Genomic DNA, 14,206 nt, shown 5'->3' on the forward strand with positions numbered 1-14,206 from the left:
CTGAGACCCCCCATCTTGGGGGTGGGAGGCGTGCAGTGGGAGAGGACGGAAAGTGACTCCTCCAGGTGAGAATGAGGTGGGAAGAAGAGTGAAGCCCCTAAAACATGATGATCAGAGGAAAAGATTACTCTGCCTTAGAGTGGGTGGTTTGAGGTTGAGGGAGCTTCAGAGTGGGCAAAGATCGGGAGGGGAGACTAATGACTGCCTGCCTGCTGGGGTTTAGAATGCGTCTGTCCCTGCCCCCTCTCCTCTAAACCAGTCCGATTGGTGAAATAAGTAGAATCAGCCCTCCCTCCCTCTTTTTAAACCAGTGACTAAAATCAGGCCCAGGGATACCGGGAGATCTGAAGCCTGGACTTTCAGTAGGAACCTTTCCAAATTCATGTGCAGAAAAAGCATTCACCTCATGAGCTCAGTCAGGAGGTAAAGGAAACCACCCGCGTGTTGGGTCAGGAAGCCACCTTTCACGTCAAGGTCCATCAAATGCAGCACCCAAAGCTGTGTGGTTTAGGGTGTAGAAGCTGCTAATACAGCTCATAAATACAGAAACTCTGGTGGGGGAGGAAAGAAGGTGTCTGTACCATGTCAGGCAGGCATTCACTCAACCACGCACGCATTCCTTACTGGGTACCACCAAGTACCAGATACTGTGCTCAACACAGAAAATAGAGCAGTGACCAAACAGAGGTCTTTATCCTTCAGGTGGTTAATTCTGAGGGAGGCTGTGAAATTGAAAGATAATAGTATAGAGCTGGTCTTCCTCCCAGGTTCCTCCAAAAGAGCTCCTAAAATCCCTGGAATCTTCAAAGAGATAAGTGGGGTTTTTGTATGTTAATGAGATGACTGGTGGCTGGAGGCGCCTGGATAGCCTCAGGGCTGGTTGCCTGGAGAATCAACGAAATGGTTAGAGGGTTGGAACTTCAGCCCTATTTTTCCCAAATTCCCTACCTCCTACCCCCAACATCCCGGGATGGGAGAGAGGCTGGAGATAAAATTCTGTCACCAATGTACGGTGATTAATCAATCATGCCTACATAATGATGCCTCCATAAAAAGACCCCAGACAGAGGGGTTCAGAGGGCTTCCAGATTGGTGAGCACATGGAGGTTCTGGGGAGTGGGACACCTAGAGTGAGCACAGACACTCCACACACACCCCTACATACTTTGCCCTGTCCATGTCTTCCACTTGACTATTCCTGAGATGTTTCCTTTTGTAATAAACCAGTAATGTAGTAAGTAAACTATTTTTCCTTAGTTCTGTGAGCCATTCTAGCAAACTCTTTTCCCCCAGGAGGGAGTTATGGAAGCCTTAGACTATACCTCATAAACTTCGGTCAGAAGTATGGTGGGCCCAGACTTGTAATTGGCCTCTGAAGTGGGAGCAGTCTTTTGGGACTGAGCCCTTCACTTGTGGGATCTGACACTAAGTAAATAGTGTCAAATCTTCATTGACTTGTAGGACACCTAGCTGGTGTTGGAGAATTGGTTGGTGTAAGGGGAAAGCCACACATTTAGTGTCAAATGTGTTCATTTTGAGTAGAAAAGAACAGAGAAGTTTTCCTGTAGTTGGTGCATTAGAGAGAGAAAAGAGTTTCCTTTTTAGAAGCCAAGAATCAAATTATCTCCAAATACCACCACAGCAACAATGACTTGTATAAACAAAAAGATGCATGGTATAAGGATAACCTGTAATGGGGGCTGTTGCCAGGATCAGGGAAGGCTTCTCCCACACAATGATGATTGAGCTGAAGTCTACCAGTAAGTAGGACCTCCTTACAGGAAAGGAGAGCTGGATCTGAGGACAGAGTCCATGCAGACTCTGGACACAGTGAGACCTTCAAGGAAGAAAGTCAACGTGTCTGGCCAAGAGGACTTGTGCTTCTAAAATTTCAGTGACTGCAGTGGGAGAAACCCATTACAGAGGGTCAAGCAAACTACTTAGATGCAAGCAAACTCCTTAGTAGATGTTGAGAAGGAAGAATTTCCTCTGCTCTTCAAGATCCTTCTAGCTAGACGAAGAATCACACTGTCACAGACAGAGTGACAGGAGAAAATCAGATTTAGTTTTGTACAAATTAAATCCACATATACACGGAAATTCCAAAGACAGGCAAAATGGGGAATATATGTTGTCCTGATATAAGGAGAAGGGGATAGGGGTCTGGGACTTCAAAGGGAAGGAAGTCAATTCACAGGAAGAGGAAACAGAATAAATGGTAAAAAACAAATGTCTGTGGGGCCACACAGAAACTATGGGACATGGAGAGGAATTTTAACAGAATTGGCTAAATTCCTCCCTGTCTGCCATCCTTAGTTCCTCTTATACTGTAGTTATCTATAGTGATGTTTATCTTCTTGGAGCTGGTCCTCTGTCTAAATTCTTGGGACTGGGGGTTGTCAAATCTTCTTCCCTAAGTCTTTTGAGCCTTGACTGTTTTCAGCTCAGCATAATCTGAATGCCAACGTGGTTGCCTGTGATGGCCTGACAACAGAAATTTCAGGATAAGGATTCCATTTCCTTCCTCCTCTATTAAAAGAAGAAAGAAAATACACACACTGGTACAGATCCCAAATGATTATGAAATCTGATAGTCCTTAGATCTTAAGAAAAAGTTTCTTAACTCTCATCCATTAGTTATTCATTCATTCAAAAAATATTAAAATATCTGCCATAAGCTAAGCACTCTATTGCCATTGAATTTATGTTGTGAACTAAACAGATACAGCTCTTGGAGCTAAACATCTTGTGGGGGAGACAGAAAGTGAGCAAGAAAAAAAAAATCCAACAAATAAATATGTATGTACAAATTGTGATAATTTTGACAAAATTGAGCTGGGTACAATGATTATGAATAAGAGGAAAGATTTGGATAAATAAGGTGATCAAAAGGCTGCTCCAAGAAGATAAAATTTAAGTTCAATCTGGGCTCTCTTAGCCCATTTACTTCAAAGTTAACAGAAGATGAATACGTATATTCACAACACTTAATCATCTCACAAACCTTCTTTTTTTTTTAAGATTGTATTTATTTATTTGACAGACAGAGATCACAAGTAGGCAGAGAGGGAGGCAGAGAGAGAACAGGGGAAACAGGCTCCCTGCTGAGTGGAGAGCCCAATGTGGACCCTGGGATCATGACCTGAGCTGAAGGCAGAGGCTTAACCAACTGAGCCACCCAGGCGCCCCACAAACATGCAACTTTTCTTAAATGAATAAATGAATAAGTCCTCTTTTCTGTCTGAACACTCTAAAAGGTGATTAAATAAAACATAAACAGGTTATTTTAAACAGAAGATATGTAGCAGTTTCTTGACAATTTTGAACTGTATGTCAATGAAATAGGTTTTATGTATCAACAGGGACTGATTTCTCTCTCGCCAGGAGATGGTGGCAGGTGGCACTTCAGGGACAGAATTCTTTATCTCTGTGTCTCACAGGGTGACACCTTCTCACAGTCCTCTTGGCTTCTCCACTTGTCAGAGTCAATCTACTCAATCTGCAAAGCTCCCAGGATCAAAATGAGAAGAAATTCCTTCTTCCAGGAGCAGAGTAGGAAGGAGGCTGAATGAAACAATGACCACAGGTTAGCCACTGGGGTAAAAGGAAGGGAAGACAAGAGACAGAAGACAGGCAGGCAGGGGAAGAGATTCCAAGAAGACTCAGGGGACTGGAGGCCCTTAAGAAAGCTGAGTCTGGGGGACAGAGATGAACTGCCCTCTGGGCCCCATGAAGAGGCAGGGAGAACATTAGTGTCCACAGCCAACTACCACGTTTCCTCGTGCCCCATTACACCCAGCACTGGCTGCTCCCCGAATCACTGTCAGATTCACATTTTCCAGGCCTATTCCATGCTGTGTATTGGAGATATAGAGAGGATGAAAATGAGCTTTGGTCTCATTCAAAGGAGAAGACAGACACAGGTGAAGTCCCTAATACAACATGCTCAGTACCCAACCAAATCATTTAGTAGGGTTAGCTGCACCTTGTGACAATTGTGACAGTTCCCTGAGGAGTGCCCATTCATCCAGACCTCTTTTTCACTCTACCCTCAATTCCTAGAATAACACAAGGCACCTTAAAAATGCTCTGGGGGTGCCTGGCTGGCTCAGTTGGTGGAACATGCAACTCTTGATCTCAAGGTTAGGGGTCCAAGCGCCACACTGGGCATAGAGTTGACTTACAAATAAAATCTTTTTGAAAAATGCTCTGGGTGGTTCAGTCAGTTAAGTATCTGCCTTTGGATCGGGGCATGATCTCAGGGTCCTGGGATCGAGTCCCGCATTGGGCTCCCTGCTCAGTGAGGAGTCTGCTTCTCCCTCTCCTTCTCTCCCCCACCCCGTGTTCTCATTCTCTCTCTCTTTGACAAACAAAATCTTTTAAAAAATGCTCTGTAAGGGGTGCCTGGTTGGTCAGTCAGTTAAGCATCTGACTTTTGGTTTTGGCTCAGGTCATGATCTCAGGGTCAGGGGATCAAACCCCACATTGGGGTCCACACTGATCGTGGAGCTTGCTTTAGATTTTCTCTCCCTCTCTCTCTGATCCTCCCACCCCACTTGCACACAGACACATGCTCTCTCTCTCTCAAAAAAAAAATGCTCTGTAAGTTTATAAAATGCTACTTCAAGGAATAAGTCATGAGAGTGAAAAGCACAACATAGGAAATACAGTCAATGATACTGTAATAACTTTGCATGGAACACATCTTGGTGAACATTTCATGATGATATAAATGTTGACTCACGGTGTTACACACCTGGAACTAATATTATACATTAACTATATATATCTCAATTAAAATAACAACAATAATAATAATAAATGCTCTGTAAACCTGAGTTACTTAAATGAATGTAGAGGGGATAATATTTTTATACCTTGATGATGGGCAGACACCACAAGGTTTAAAGCAGAAAAGTAACCCGAGCATCTCTGTTTCAGAACTCATCCCCGAGCAGCGTGACCAGCAGGGGATCCAGAGGGGAGAGAGTGGAGTAACTGGGAGCGTGAGCACAGGCAGGCAGCAGTGGGAAACGGGGGTTCTTAATGACACCCAGCTTTCTGCCCCGGGGCAACAGAAAGGCCTGGACAGGACCCTAAGGGACTGCGATACAAGAGAAGACCCCCCAGGAGCCAGCGGCCCAGGGCCTTGAGGAGAGCGGCCTGAGGAGAACGCGAGTGAGGAGTGGCCCCTGGACTTAGCAATGAAGAGGCCACTGGGGGCAGGCCAGCCACAAAGGGTGGAAGAGCAAGTGGTTGGTAAGGAACCAGAGACGGGAGCGGAGAGATGCTCAGGAGACGGCTGAGAACAGGCAAGGGACACCATGAGTTTGTGTCACTGTGTCACTGCCCTTGACGCCGGAGGGGCACAGCCTGGGATTTCCATCTTACAGCAGCTCCAGGCTTCACTGAGGACATGGCCAGGGACACTTGGGATGCCTCCTCAGTGGGCTGGGCAGGACTGCGTGGGCTGGGGGAAGCTCTTTCCTTCGGGGAGTCCCAAGAGTGAGGTGAGTGCCCAGGCATGGAGGCTGGGGCTGGACATCCTGGGAGGGTGGCCCCAGAGCCCGCATTTCCTGCCACCCCAGAGACACTCCCTGCTTTCCTTCCACCAGGAGGACTGGCAGGTGGAGGTGCTGAGCACCTGGCCCCACAGGGAGGAGGGCTCACCCCAGGGAGGGGTTACCTGAGCAGAGTGGCCCTGCGGGGATGAAGCTGGATCTCTGGCTGACTGGGTTGCTGGCAGTGCAGTGATAGCTGTCACTGGCCCCCGGTCTCCAGGAGACGTGGAGAGTGGTTCCTCCGTGGGACATAACTGCCCCCTGGCCGAGGGGTGCCCATCTGTACTGAACGTCCTCTCCAGCCTGTTGCAGGGAGCAGATCAGAGTGATGTAGCAGGCCCCATCCTTCATGATCTGGGAGCTGACAGTGATATTGGGCTCCTGTAGCTTCTCTGTGCAAGGAAGGAAAGTTCGAGCTCTGAGCAGACTCTGGTCTGGCCAAGCAGGGGAGAGAGGAAAGGTCAAAGTTCAAACGTGAGCCCTCCACGCCCCTCACCATAGACACGCAGGGTGAAATCCTTGGTGATGTTGATCGGGGGACTCTGCAGGGTGATCAAGGCTCTGTAGAGGCCGGAGTCCTGCAGCGTCAGGGGCCTGATCTGAAGAGAGTAGCTGTCGGGGAGGGCATGCCACCGTCTGCTGCTCAGTCCCTGAGTCCCGGCAGCCAGGACGGGCTGGCCTCCTGGCCCTCGTTGCATAACGGCAGCAAGCCCTCCAGAGCTCCAGGTGACCCTTTCCACTTCCTGCCCAGCCAGGAGCTCCAGGGGCAAAATGGCCAAGTCCCCGAGGAGACCGGTCACTGTCTCCCCCACGGTCTCCCCTGCCAGGATTCCTGGCCCTGCAGACAGACGGAAAACCACAGCTTCAATGCCAGGTTCTCCCCTATGCGCTCAGGGCCACCCAGGCCCGGTGGGGCTCCTCCTGCCCAAACCCCTCCAGCGTCCACACGGGCTCCGGTGGGCCTTCCCCACCCTCCCCTGACCACACTGGCCCAACGCACCCAGCCCCAGTGTTCTCCCCGGGGCCTGAAGCGACCCTGCGCCCCACCACTGTCCATTTCAGAGCCCCAGGGCACAGAGTGTGCTCAGGTCCCAGGTACCTGGACATGAGGATGGCACTGAGACGGGGAGGGAGCTGCTGTTACTGACTGGGTTCTTGACCATACAGGTGAAGGTCAGAGACCTGTCCCCGGGCCCTGAGGAAACACTGAGGACAGACCCTCCATGGGACACAACCGTCCGGGGTCCCAGAGGTAGCCAGCTGTAGGTCACAGAGCCTCTTCTGCTGTCGGCCACACACGTCAGGATGAAGATACAGTGTCCATTCTCGCCGACCCTGGAGCTCAGTGTGACACGGGGCTGGGCCAGCTGCTCTGTGGGCACAAAATGAACCAACCAAAGACTGTGTGGCCTCCCTTCACAGGGCAGAAGACACGACGCATTGAGGCCAAGACTCTGCCTCCTCCTGAATATGCACAAGGAGAAACGGAGGCAGAATCTGCCCACAGCTACTGGAGAGTTTTGGGCTTCAGGAGGCCCGGCCGCAGAGCATCACTGATTCCCAGAACCACTGTGTGAAGTAGGGAGCAGAGGTTGGGCACCTACTCTGTGTAACGGGCTCAGAGAGCTTCAGGTAACTTGTCCAGAGTCCCGTCTATTAAATGAGGATTCCCAGACCCAAACCCATTGGATCTGCCCCCCAAGCCTGGGTTCCCACCCTGCACTAACTACCTGAAGGTCGTGTGTACACACCTCACAGAACCGTGTTGTGATTACATCTCTTCCCAGGAGGGGTCTCTGCAGGACACTTCCAGCCCCCGGATGCCCAAGCTCCTGGAGGCCCAGCGAGGCTCCCAGAAGATCTGGCCCTTGGCTTTTGAGGGCTCTCCCACTCCCGTGTACTCCCTTCAACCTGCACCCCACCCCTCTTCCCCAGGACCAGGAGCTCAGATGCTTCCTTAAGGTTTCCACGTTCTGGCTGTGTCCCCAGGCCAGAGCCAGTGAGTTTGACAGTGACAGGAAGAGTCGCTGAGAGAGGGGATGGATCAGGCTCAGCAGAGGCACGGGTGTGGGAGAAGGCTGCTCTGCTTCCTGCCGCCTGATGGCAGCCCCAGGGGCAGCTCAACTGGGCAAAAATAGGGCCCACCACCCAGAATGCCCCCTGGCGAGAAGGCAGGCTGGGTGACTTTGGGCTGCCTCCCCTCCGCGTGGTCCTCTGGAACCCAGATCCTTCCTCCGTGACTCCCCCCTGCAGGCCCCTTTCCCCTCAGCATCCTCTCTAGCTCAAGCCCATTAACACAGGACAAACCAGACACTCAGGATGTGGCATCAGGGGGCCTGAGTTCTAATTCTGACTCTGCCACTTTCTACCTCTGGGTCACTTTTCTCTGAGACTGGTTTCGGCAGCCCAGAAGAAAAACCCGTCTCCTGCTGCTGCGTGCAGGGCTGTTGTGAGGTCGCAGTGACTTGAAGAGCTCCCTGAGAAGGACGAGCTGCTGGCTGTTACCTTCTCTGTTTCCGCTTCACTGGGGCCGACGAGAGGGGCTCTCCCACCAGCCCTGGACCACCCTAGTCCCACCAAGGTCCCCGAAGCCCCGGTGTGCCCTCGAGCTGTCTGAGAACCCAGGCCTGATTTGTGGCAGAAACGCTTTCTCCCCAGGAAGCAAGTCCATTTTCTCACACTAAAAAAGTTGCCTCATCAAATAGGAGTATTTCCTAACTCATGACTCAGGCTGAAAATCTTCTCTTCCTCCCTCCATCGGCGAGCTTCCCCGTGTCTGTCCGCACTCACACCTGCACCTTCTTGCTTCCCACTGTGGGGGGGGAGCGGGCAGCTAGGCCACTGCCCCTCTCGACCTCGGCCATGTCCCTCGGGCAAAGACTGGAACCACAGCTGATCTGAGTCTTAGCAAAATGCCCTGGGATCCTCCCAGAACAGGAGAAGACAGTGGCCCTGACATGCCGAAAACCCTCTCCGCCAACCCCACAGTCTCCCCTGGGATGCACTCCTGAGGAAGGGGCTTCCTGCTCCTAACAGAACTGCAGACCACCCCCCAGAGCTGGTTCTCTGGCAATGGGGTGTTCTGGCCCCTGCATTGTGGCCAACTAGCACCTTTTGTCATTCTTTGTGGTATAAGGGACCCAGGTTACTCTTTCACACTCTGTATGAGTAATAAGCGGTCTGAATCTAAAACTGGCTTATTGTATCTTTACTGTCTGAATCAGCTCGCCCTCCTTGCTGCTGGGGCGCCTGCCCCCACCTCTGGTGTCTCTGTTACAGTTTTCCCTCCTGAAACAACCCTTAAGTACCTTTAAGCAGTGTGACCCCAGCACTCCCGCACGTCTGCAGATCTAGCTCCCAGGAGTTTCCCCTCACCCGATGGACTGCTCCCACTTCAGCCTCGAGCAAGCTCAAGAAGGCTGTGGCGTGACTGAGTTCTCAGGGCTGAGGTCCCTTCTCTGCCCACTACAGACCCTGGGGGCTCTGTGGCCACATCCTGGGCCACATCCTGGGCCTTAACGTTGTTCAGGAGATGCTCCCGGGCAACTCTACTTCACGTGGTTTCTTGTGTTTTTTACAGTGAGCGTGCATTGTTAGCTTTGCAATCAGGAAAACCGTAAATGTTACTGAAACAGATGTGGGAAAGGCTGTGAGAAAGCCTGAAAGACGGGCGTCGCCCCACACCTGTGGCCGCGGGCGGGACACTCACCGTGCACTTGCAGTTGGTACTCCCGGGTGCGGGTGATGCGGGAGCCCCTCAGGTTCACGTGGGCTCGGTAGGGCCCCGCGTCATTCCAGCTCAGGTTGCTGATCTGAAGCGAGTAGCCTGGCCCCACCACACTCACGCGACCCCAGTACCGGGTGTCTGCCTGGTGGAAGGTGTCTGGCCCTCCTGCTTCTGCCAAGGTTACAGTGGCTATGGCCATGGAGGAGGAACGGGACATCCAAGAGATGCTCTCCACCGGCTGTCCAGCCTGTAGCTGCAGAGGCAGAGTGACAGAGCCCCCTAGGGTCCCAGTTACCGTCACAAGGCCTGGGTCCTGTCCGGAAACCCCTGTCCCTGCAGAGACACAGATCAGAAGCTTCAAGGGCAGCCCAACTAAGCCAGAGGCTCACAACAGGCCTGAGAGAGTCAGGGAAGGGATGCCAAAGAAATGACGTGGCTTGCCCCAGACGACATAGCTGGCTACGTCTGGCTGACAACAGCTGGCTGCTGGTAGAACAGGAGCACAAGTCAGCCCCTTCCCTTCATGGCCAAGTGGCCTTCTTCGGCATTTACAGTAACTAATTCACATGTAATAAAATAATTCATAGAGGCTGGGCTAGGGTCGCCGATGCTGAGTGGAATGGAGAGAAAGGAAATCCCTGGGAGGTGCCTGGGGACGAGCTCTGCGGTTACCCTGAGCCACGCTCTTGCTGATCCAGGCAATCAGATCAGAACTCAGTTAGCCCAGCCCCACCGGAGCAGACACCACACTGCAGCGTCCCACATCATGGCATGTTCAGTCTGTGTTGAACAGAAGCGAGCTCTGAGGCTCCGCCTGGGTTCCGCGAACATCTTCCTAGAAGGAAGGCTAGTGCTGGGCTGGCCAAGCAAGCTGGAGGGGAGTCAGGGGACAGTCATCCAAGACCCAGCTACTCGGGAGAAGAGCAGAAGCACCACGGCACTAGTCAGACTGCCCGAGTTCAAACCCTTGCAAGGTACGAGCTGTATGATCTTGGGAGGTGACTTATGCCTCTCTGAGTCCTGGCTTTCTCACCTGTGAAGCAGGGGGTGCCATCTTCCAGGACTTTGTGGGCTTAAATGTTATTCGAGATTCTTGATGTCACTGGAACAAGTTGGTGACTGTACCTTGTTCGCGCTCTGACCGAAACTCACCAGCGCCCTCATCGAGAAATGCAAAAACCAGTGCTCAGTCGTGTGACCGTTGCAATATTTTTGCAACACTGCCACGCTGTCCCAGGAAACAGAAAATTTGAAACTGACCCAGGTGTGCAGCTCAGTGGTTTGGAGTGGCTCGGGAAGGATCTGGATCCTGATTCAGAGTGGGACACAAGACCGTCCACCGCATCGCTGTTCCCAGGCCAGGTGGTGAGTCACTTTGCCAAGTTGACCCAAGAAGTCCTGGGAGGGTAGGTGTGGGTCCAAGGGGTGGGAGGGGGCTGCTGTCCTGGGGGACTGGGCGCCCCAAGCTGGGGGCAGGTCTGCATTCTGTGCCCCCAACCAGAGTCCACTCAACAGCCTGGCATCCACGTCTTCTGTGGGGCTACCTTGGCTGCACCCAGAGAATCGTGCACACTGACGGGAAGCATAGCAGGGCGGCAGGTGTGGGCATCAGCGGCACCCTCCTCGCCCCCCGTGGGGCCCAGGGCCTGAAATCCGGCTGGGGGACCCCCAAGGCGACTGAGCAGTGTGGCTTCTCCTCCCACCCTCAGACGCAGTAACGCATCAGGCCTCATTCAAGGGCTCCTCCCGGGTTGGGCTCCATACTTCCAGTCCAGCCACTGCCCACCCCGGTTTCCTTTAGCCTCTGTGCTTTTGTTGGTTTATTTGGGTTTAAGCATTTACTTCACCCGGATTCGTACAGATGCTGTGTGCATGTCTTTCCGCATAGTTCACAAGCTCTCCAAGGAGAGCGATGGATGGGAATGAGTATCTGGGTGCGTTAGCCTCAGGGTTTGCTGCCGTGCAGGTGTGTGGAAACTCTTGGTCTGAATCCTGTTTCTGGATCCAAGTGAGGGGAGACACAAAGGGTTCAGATCAGGACATGAATCCCAATGCCAGACACCGTGCCCGGTAGGGTAAACACGTTCTCTTATCTGACGTCCCAAGAAAATTGTAAGGTGGGGGCTCTTCTTCCCATTTGAAAGATTAACATCTTGACTTGTCCCCAGTCCCCAGCTCAGAAGCAGCAGAGTGCATGAAGATCCAAGTTCACCCGACCCCAAAGACGGTGCTCGTCAACCACGCTGTGTGGCCAGCAATGGGCTCTCATCATACGTAATCCCTCCCAGGGACCTGCTGACCCCCATTCCCACCCCACACCCAGCACAAGAGCCCCAATGGATGTTTCCAGAACTGAACTGAACTGTGAACATATTTTAAGGCAAGACCTGTCTTACCCATTATTTGGCCATGTGCCCCGGGGATGCCCCTGTGGGCGGGGACCACAGAGCACCTGGCCTGGACACCAAGCAGATGAGCTTGCTCTGTGTGGGGATAGGAAAGTGGGGATGAGGGGGACCTCGCAGGAATCTCCACGCCAGTTCTGCTGCTGTGGCCGAGGACACTGCTCTCCAAGTTTCCACGGCACCACTGTATTCCCACAGCCGGCCGTGCTGCCTTCTAGACTGTGCACCAGAAGACGTCCCCTAATCTCCCTGAGCCTCCGTCTGTCGTCACAAAACATGTGTAATCCTGTGTGCCTTATCTATATCACAAATCTGTTGTGGGAATCAGAGTTGTTGTTGTTGTCGTTATTGTTGTTTAACTTAGGTAAATGTTCTGGGCACCTGGGTGGCTCAGTGGCTTAAGCCTCTGCCTTCGGCTCAGGTCATGATCTCAGGGTCCTGGGATCAAGTCCTGCATCAGGCTCTCTGCTTAGCAGGGAGCCTGCTTCCTCCTCTCTCTCTGCCTGCCTCTCTGCCTACTTGTGATCTCTGTCTGTCAAATAAATAAATAAATAATCTTAAAAAAAAAAAAAACTTAGGTAAATGTTCTTTATAAACTGTGATAGGTGACAAGGGCAGGCCACTCAAGATGGGCCACTGGGGCCTACTGATTATTTAAATAAGTGGCTTAAGAACCAGTCCGCACAAGGACACTCAGACCCTCCGCTGTCCCCTGAAAGCAGGAAACAGATCTCCCGTGTGAAAGGCAGCCTGCCTGGACCAGGAGGTAAGGAGAAGCCTGATCACCAGGGGTGGGAAAGTTAGAGCCAAGAACACTTACAAACAACCCTTGTTACTTTTTTACTAATTCACTCCCCTAGCCCAAAGTCTGTTCAGAATTCCTTACTAATCAAAGTGCCCAGAGTTAAGTTTTCTTTGTCCTGTCAATTCCTCACAGATTTATTGTCTCTTTATCTAAAAAGTACAAAAACTGCCTCTTCAATCATTTCTTTTAGGTCTCAATTTCATTATTGGGCCCCCATGCACATGTCATAAAACCTTGGGTTTTTTTCTCCTGTTAATCTGTCTCACATAAATTTAGTTCTTAGTTCAGGTAGGAGATCTCAAGGGTAAAGAAAAATTTTTCCTTCCCTTCACTGCCAAGTTTTAAATGTATCAAGGGATTCACCAGCAGGCTTACAGGAGAACCCCTAAAGACTAGGGTGGGGACAACCCCAAGGCAGGTGACATTCGTAATGACACACACTGGTTTTCCCCTGATGTTGAATGAAAGCAAAAGCAAGACCAGAGCCTATCCCCTCACGCAGACTTCTCAAACGCTTTGTTCCCCAACTCTGGTTCCCAAGCCTATTTCTTGCCACTGCTCAGGTCCTCAGGGACAGGAGCAAGCAGTAAGAATCTAAAGGGACAGAAACAGCCGCTAAGTGCCAGGCTGAGATCCCCTACTGAAGTCATTTATGGGACACAGTAAGCCCAATTCATGATGAAGGGTCTCTCCTGGGGGCTGGTGGAAGAGGGAGGAGAGGCAAAGAGATGTAAAAGGATCATGACTGAAATGGCAAGATGAAGATAGTGCAGGTCCTCAATCTCATGCCCCCACCATCCACCTGTGTGGGGATGCCCAGGGCTCCCTGTGACTCATTAGCAGAGGAAATGTGAGCATGACAAGGACACAGTGTGGGCCCGCACGGTCTGAAATGGTAGCACGTGCAACACACACACACACACACACACACACACACACACACAGAGCCTGGCTCCCAGAGAGGCAGCACCTTCAGTGAAACTCACCCTTGGCAAGAGAAATGTGCAGCAGGTAGAGGTGCCTGGGAGGCAATGGCAGGGACAGACTTACCTGTGAAAAGACCAAGCAAGAGGAGGAATCCTGGTAGAGAAAGACCCATAGTAGTCACCAGCAGAATGGCCTGCCTCAGGACAGCTGACCAGCTGTGAATGTGTAAATGTCAGCCCACAAATATTTCCTCTTTCTAGAGTTTACCGCAGTAATTGCGTGTAGCTTTGAAGTCACAGGATGTAGACATGAGGCGATATATGAGAAAGGCCAGGGGAGCTATGACTTAAAAGTCAAAGCTGACAATGTCTCAGCCGTGCTTTAAAACCTTCAGAAGCTCCCTCATCCCCTACAAGGTAAAGTCAGACTCACAGCCCTGGGAGAAGAGGCTTTTCCTGTTCTCTTGCTTCTAGTCAAGCTTGACCTAATGCCATGTCACCACAGACTGTTTCTAGAGTCTCCCCCAAAACCCCTTAGGATTTCTCAGCCCTGTACATTGGCTCCCGCAAATCTGCTTCCTGGGTCACCCTAGTCTCTGCCCCCTGCCTCACCTACCGCACCCTAGGCTTCCTTTCTCATCTTTCAATTCCCAGTGGTTAGCTCAGTGTCGCCGCATAGCAGGGGCTCCTCACCTACATGGTTGCTGGGCGCATGGGCAGATACTGAGTCACCAGGCAGAGAAAAGCAGGCCCAGAATGGCTCAGAGCTGGGTGCAGTGGAG

At 51.6% G+C, this 14,206-nt stretch overlaps 1 protein-coding gene across 1 annotated transcript; it reads right to left on the reverse strand.

Annotated features, from left to right (window-relative positions):
- Positions 1–3,138: 3,138 nt before the first annotated feature.
- On the reverse strand, positions 3,139–13,922 carry LOC116862248 (SLAM family member 9-like). The gene is made up of 6 exons (XM_032849447.1): positions 13,549–13,922; positions 9,271–9,621; positions 6,661–6,933; positions 6,058–6,399; positions 5,687–5,953; positions 3,139–3,564 (listed from the first exon to the last, which is right to left on the reverse strand). The coding sequence occupies exons 1-6, from the start codon at positions 13,595–13,597 to the stop codon at positions 3,491–3,493; spliced, it is 1,356 nt and encodes a 451-aa protein (XP_032705338.1). The 5' UTR covers positions 13,598–13,922; the 3' UTR covers positions 3,139–3,490.
- Between the last annotated feature and the right edge of the window lie 284 nt (positions 13,923–14,206).

The sequence above is a fragment of the Lontra canadensis genome, unplaced genomic scaffold (genome assembly GCF_010015895.1).
Source record: "Lontra canadensis isolate GAN:19392208 unplaced genomic scaffold, GSC_riverotter_1.0 scaffold230, whole genome shotgun sequence".
In the NCBI taxonomy this organism is placed as follows: domain Eukaryota; kingdom Metazoa; phylum Chordata; class Mammalia; order Carnivora; family Mustelidae; genus Lontra; species Lontra canadensis.

Bases quoted from the DNA above. Each gene is read 5' to 3' on its own strand.
- LOC116862248 (XM_032849447.1), bottom strand. From the start codon at position 13,597: ATGGGTCTTTCTCTACCAGGATTCCTCCTCTTGCTTGGTCTTTTCACA. The intron at 6,934-9,270 runs GTGAGTGTCCCG...TTGTGCCCACAG, and splicing joins GTACCAACTGCAAGTGCACG to AGCAGCTGGCCCAGCCCCGT. The intron at 6,400-6,660 runs GTACCTGGGACC...GTCTGTCTGCAG, and splicing joins AGTGCCATCCTCATGTCCAG to GGCCAGGAATCCTGGCAGGG.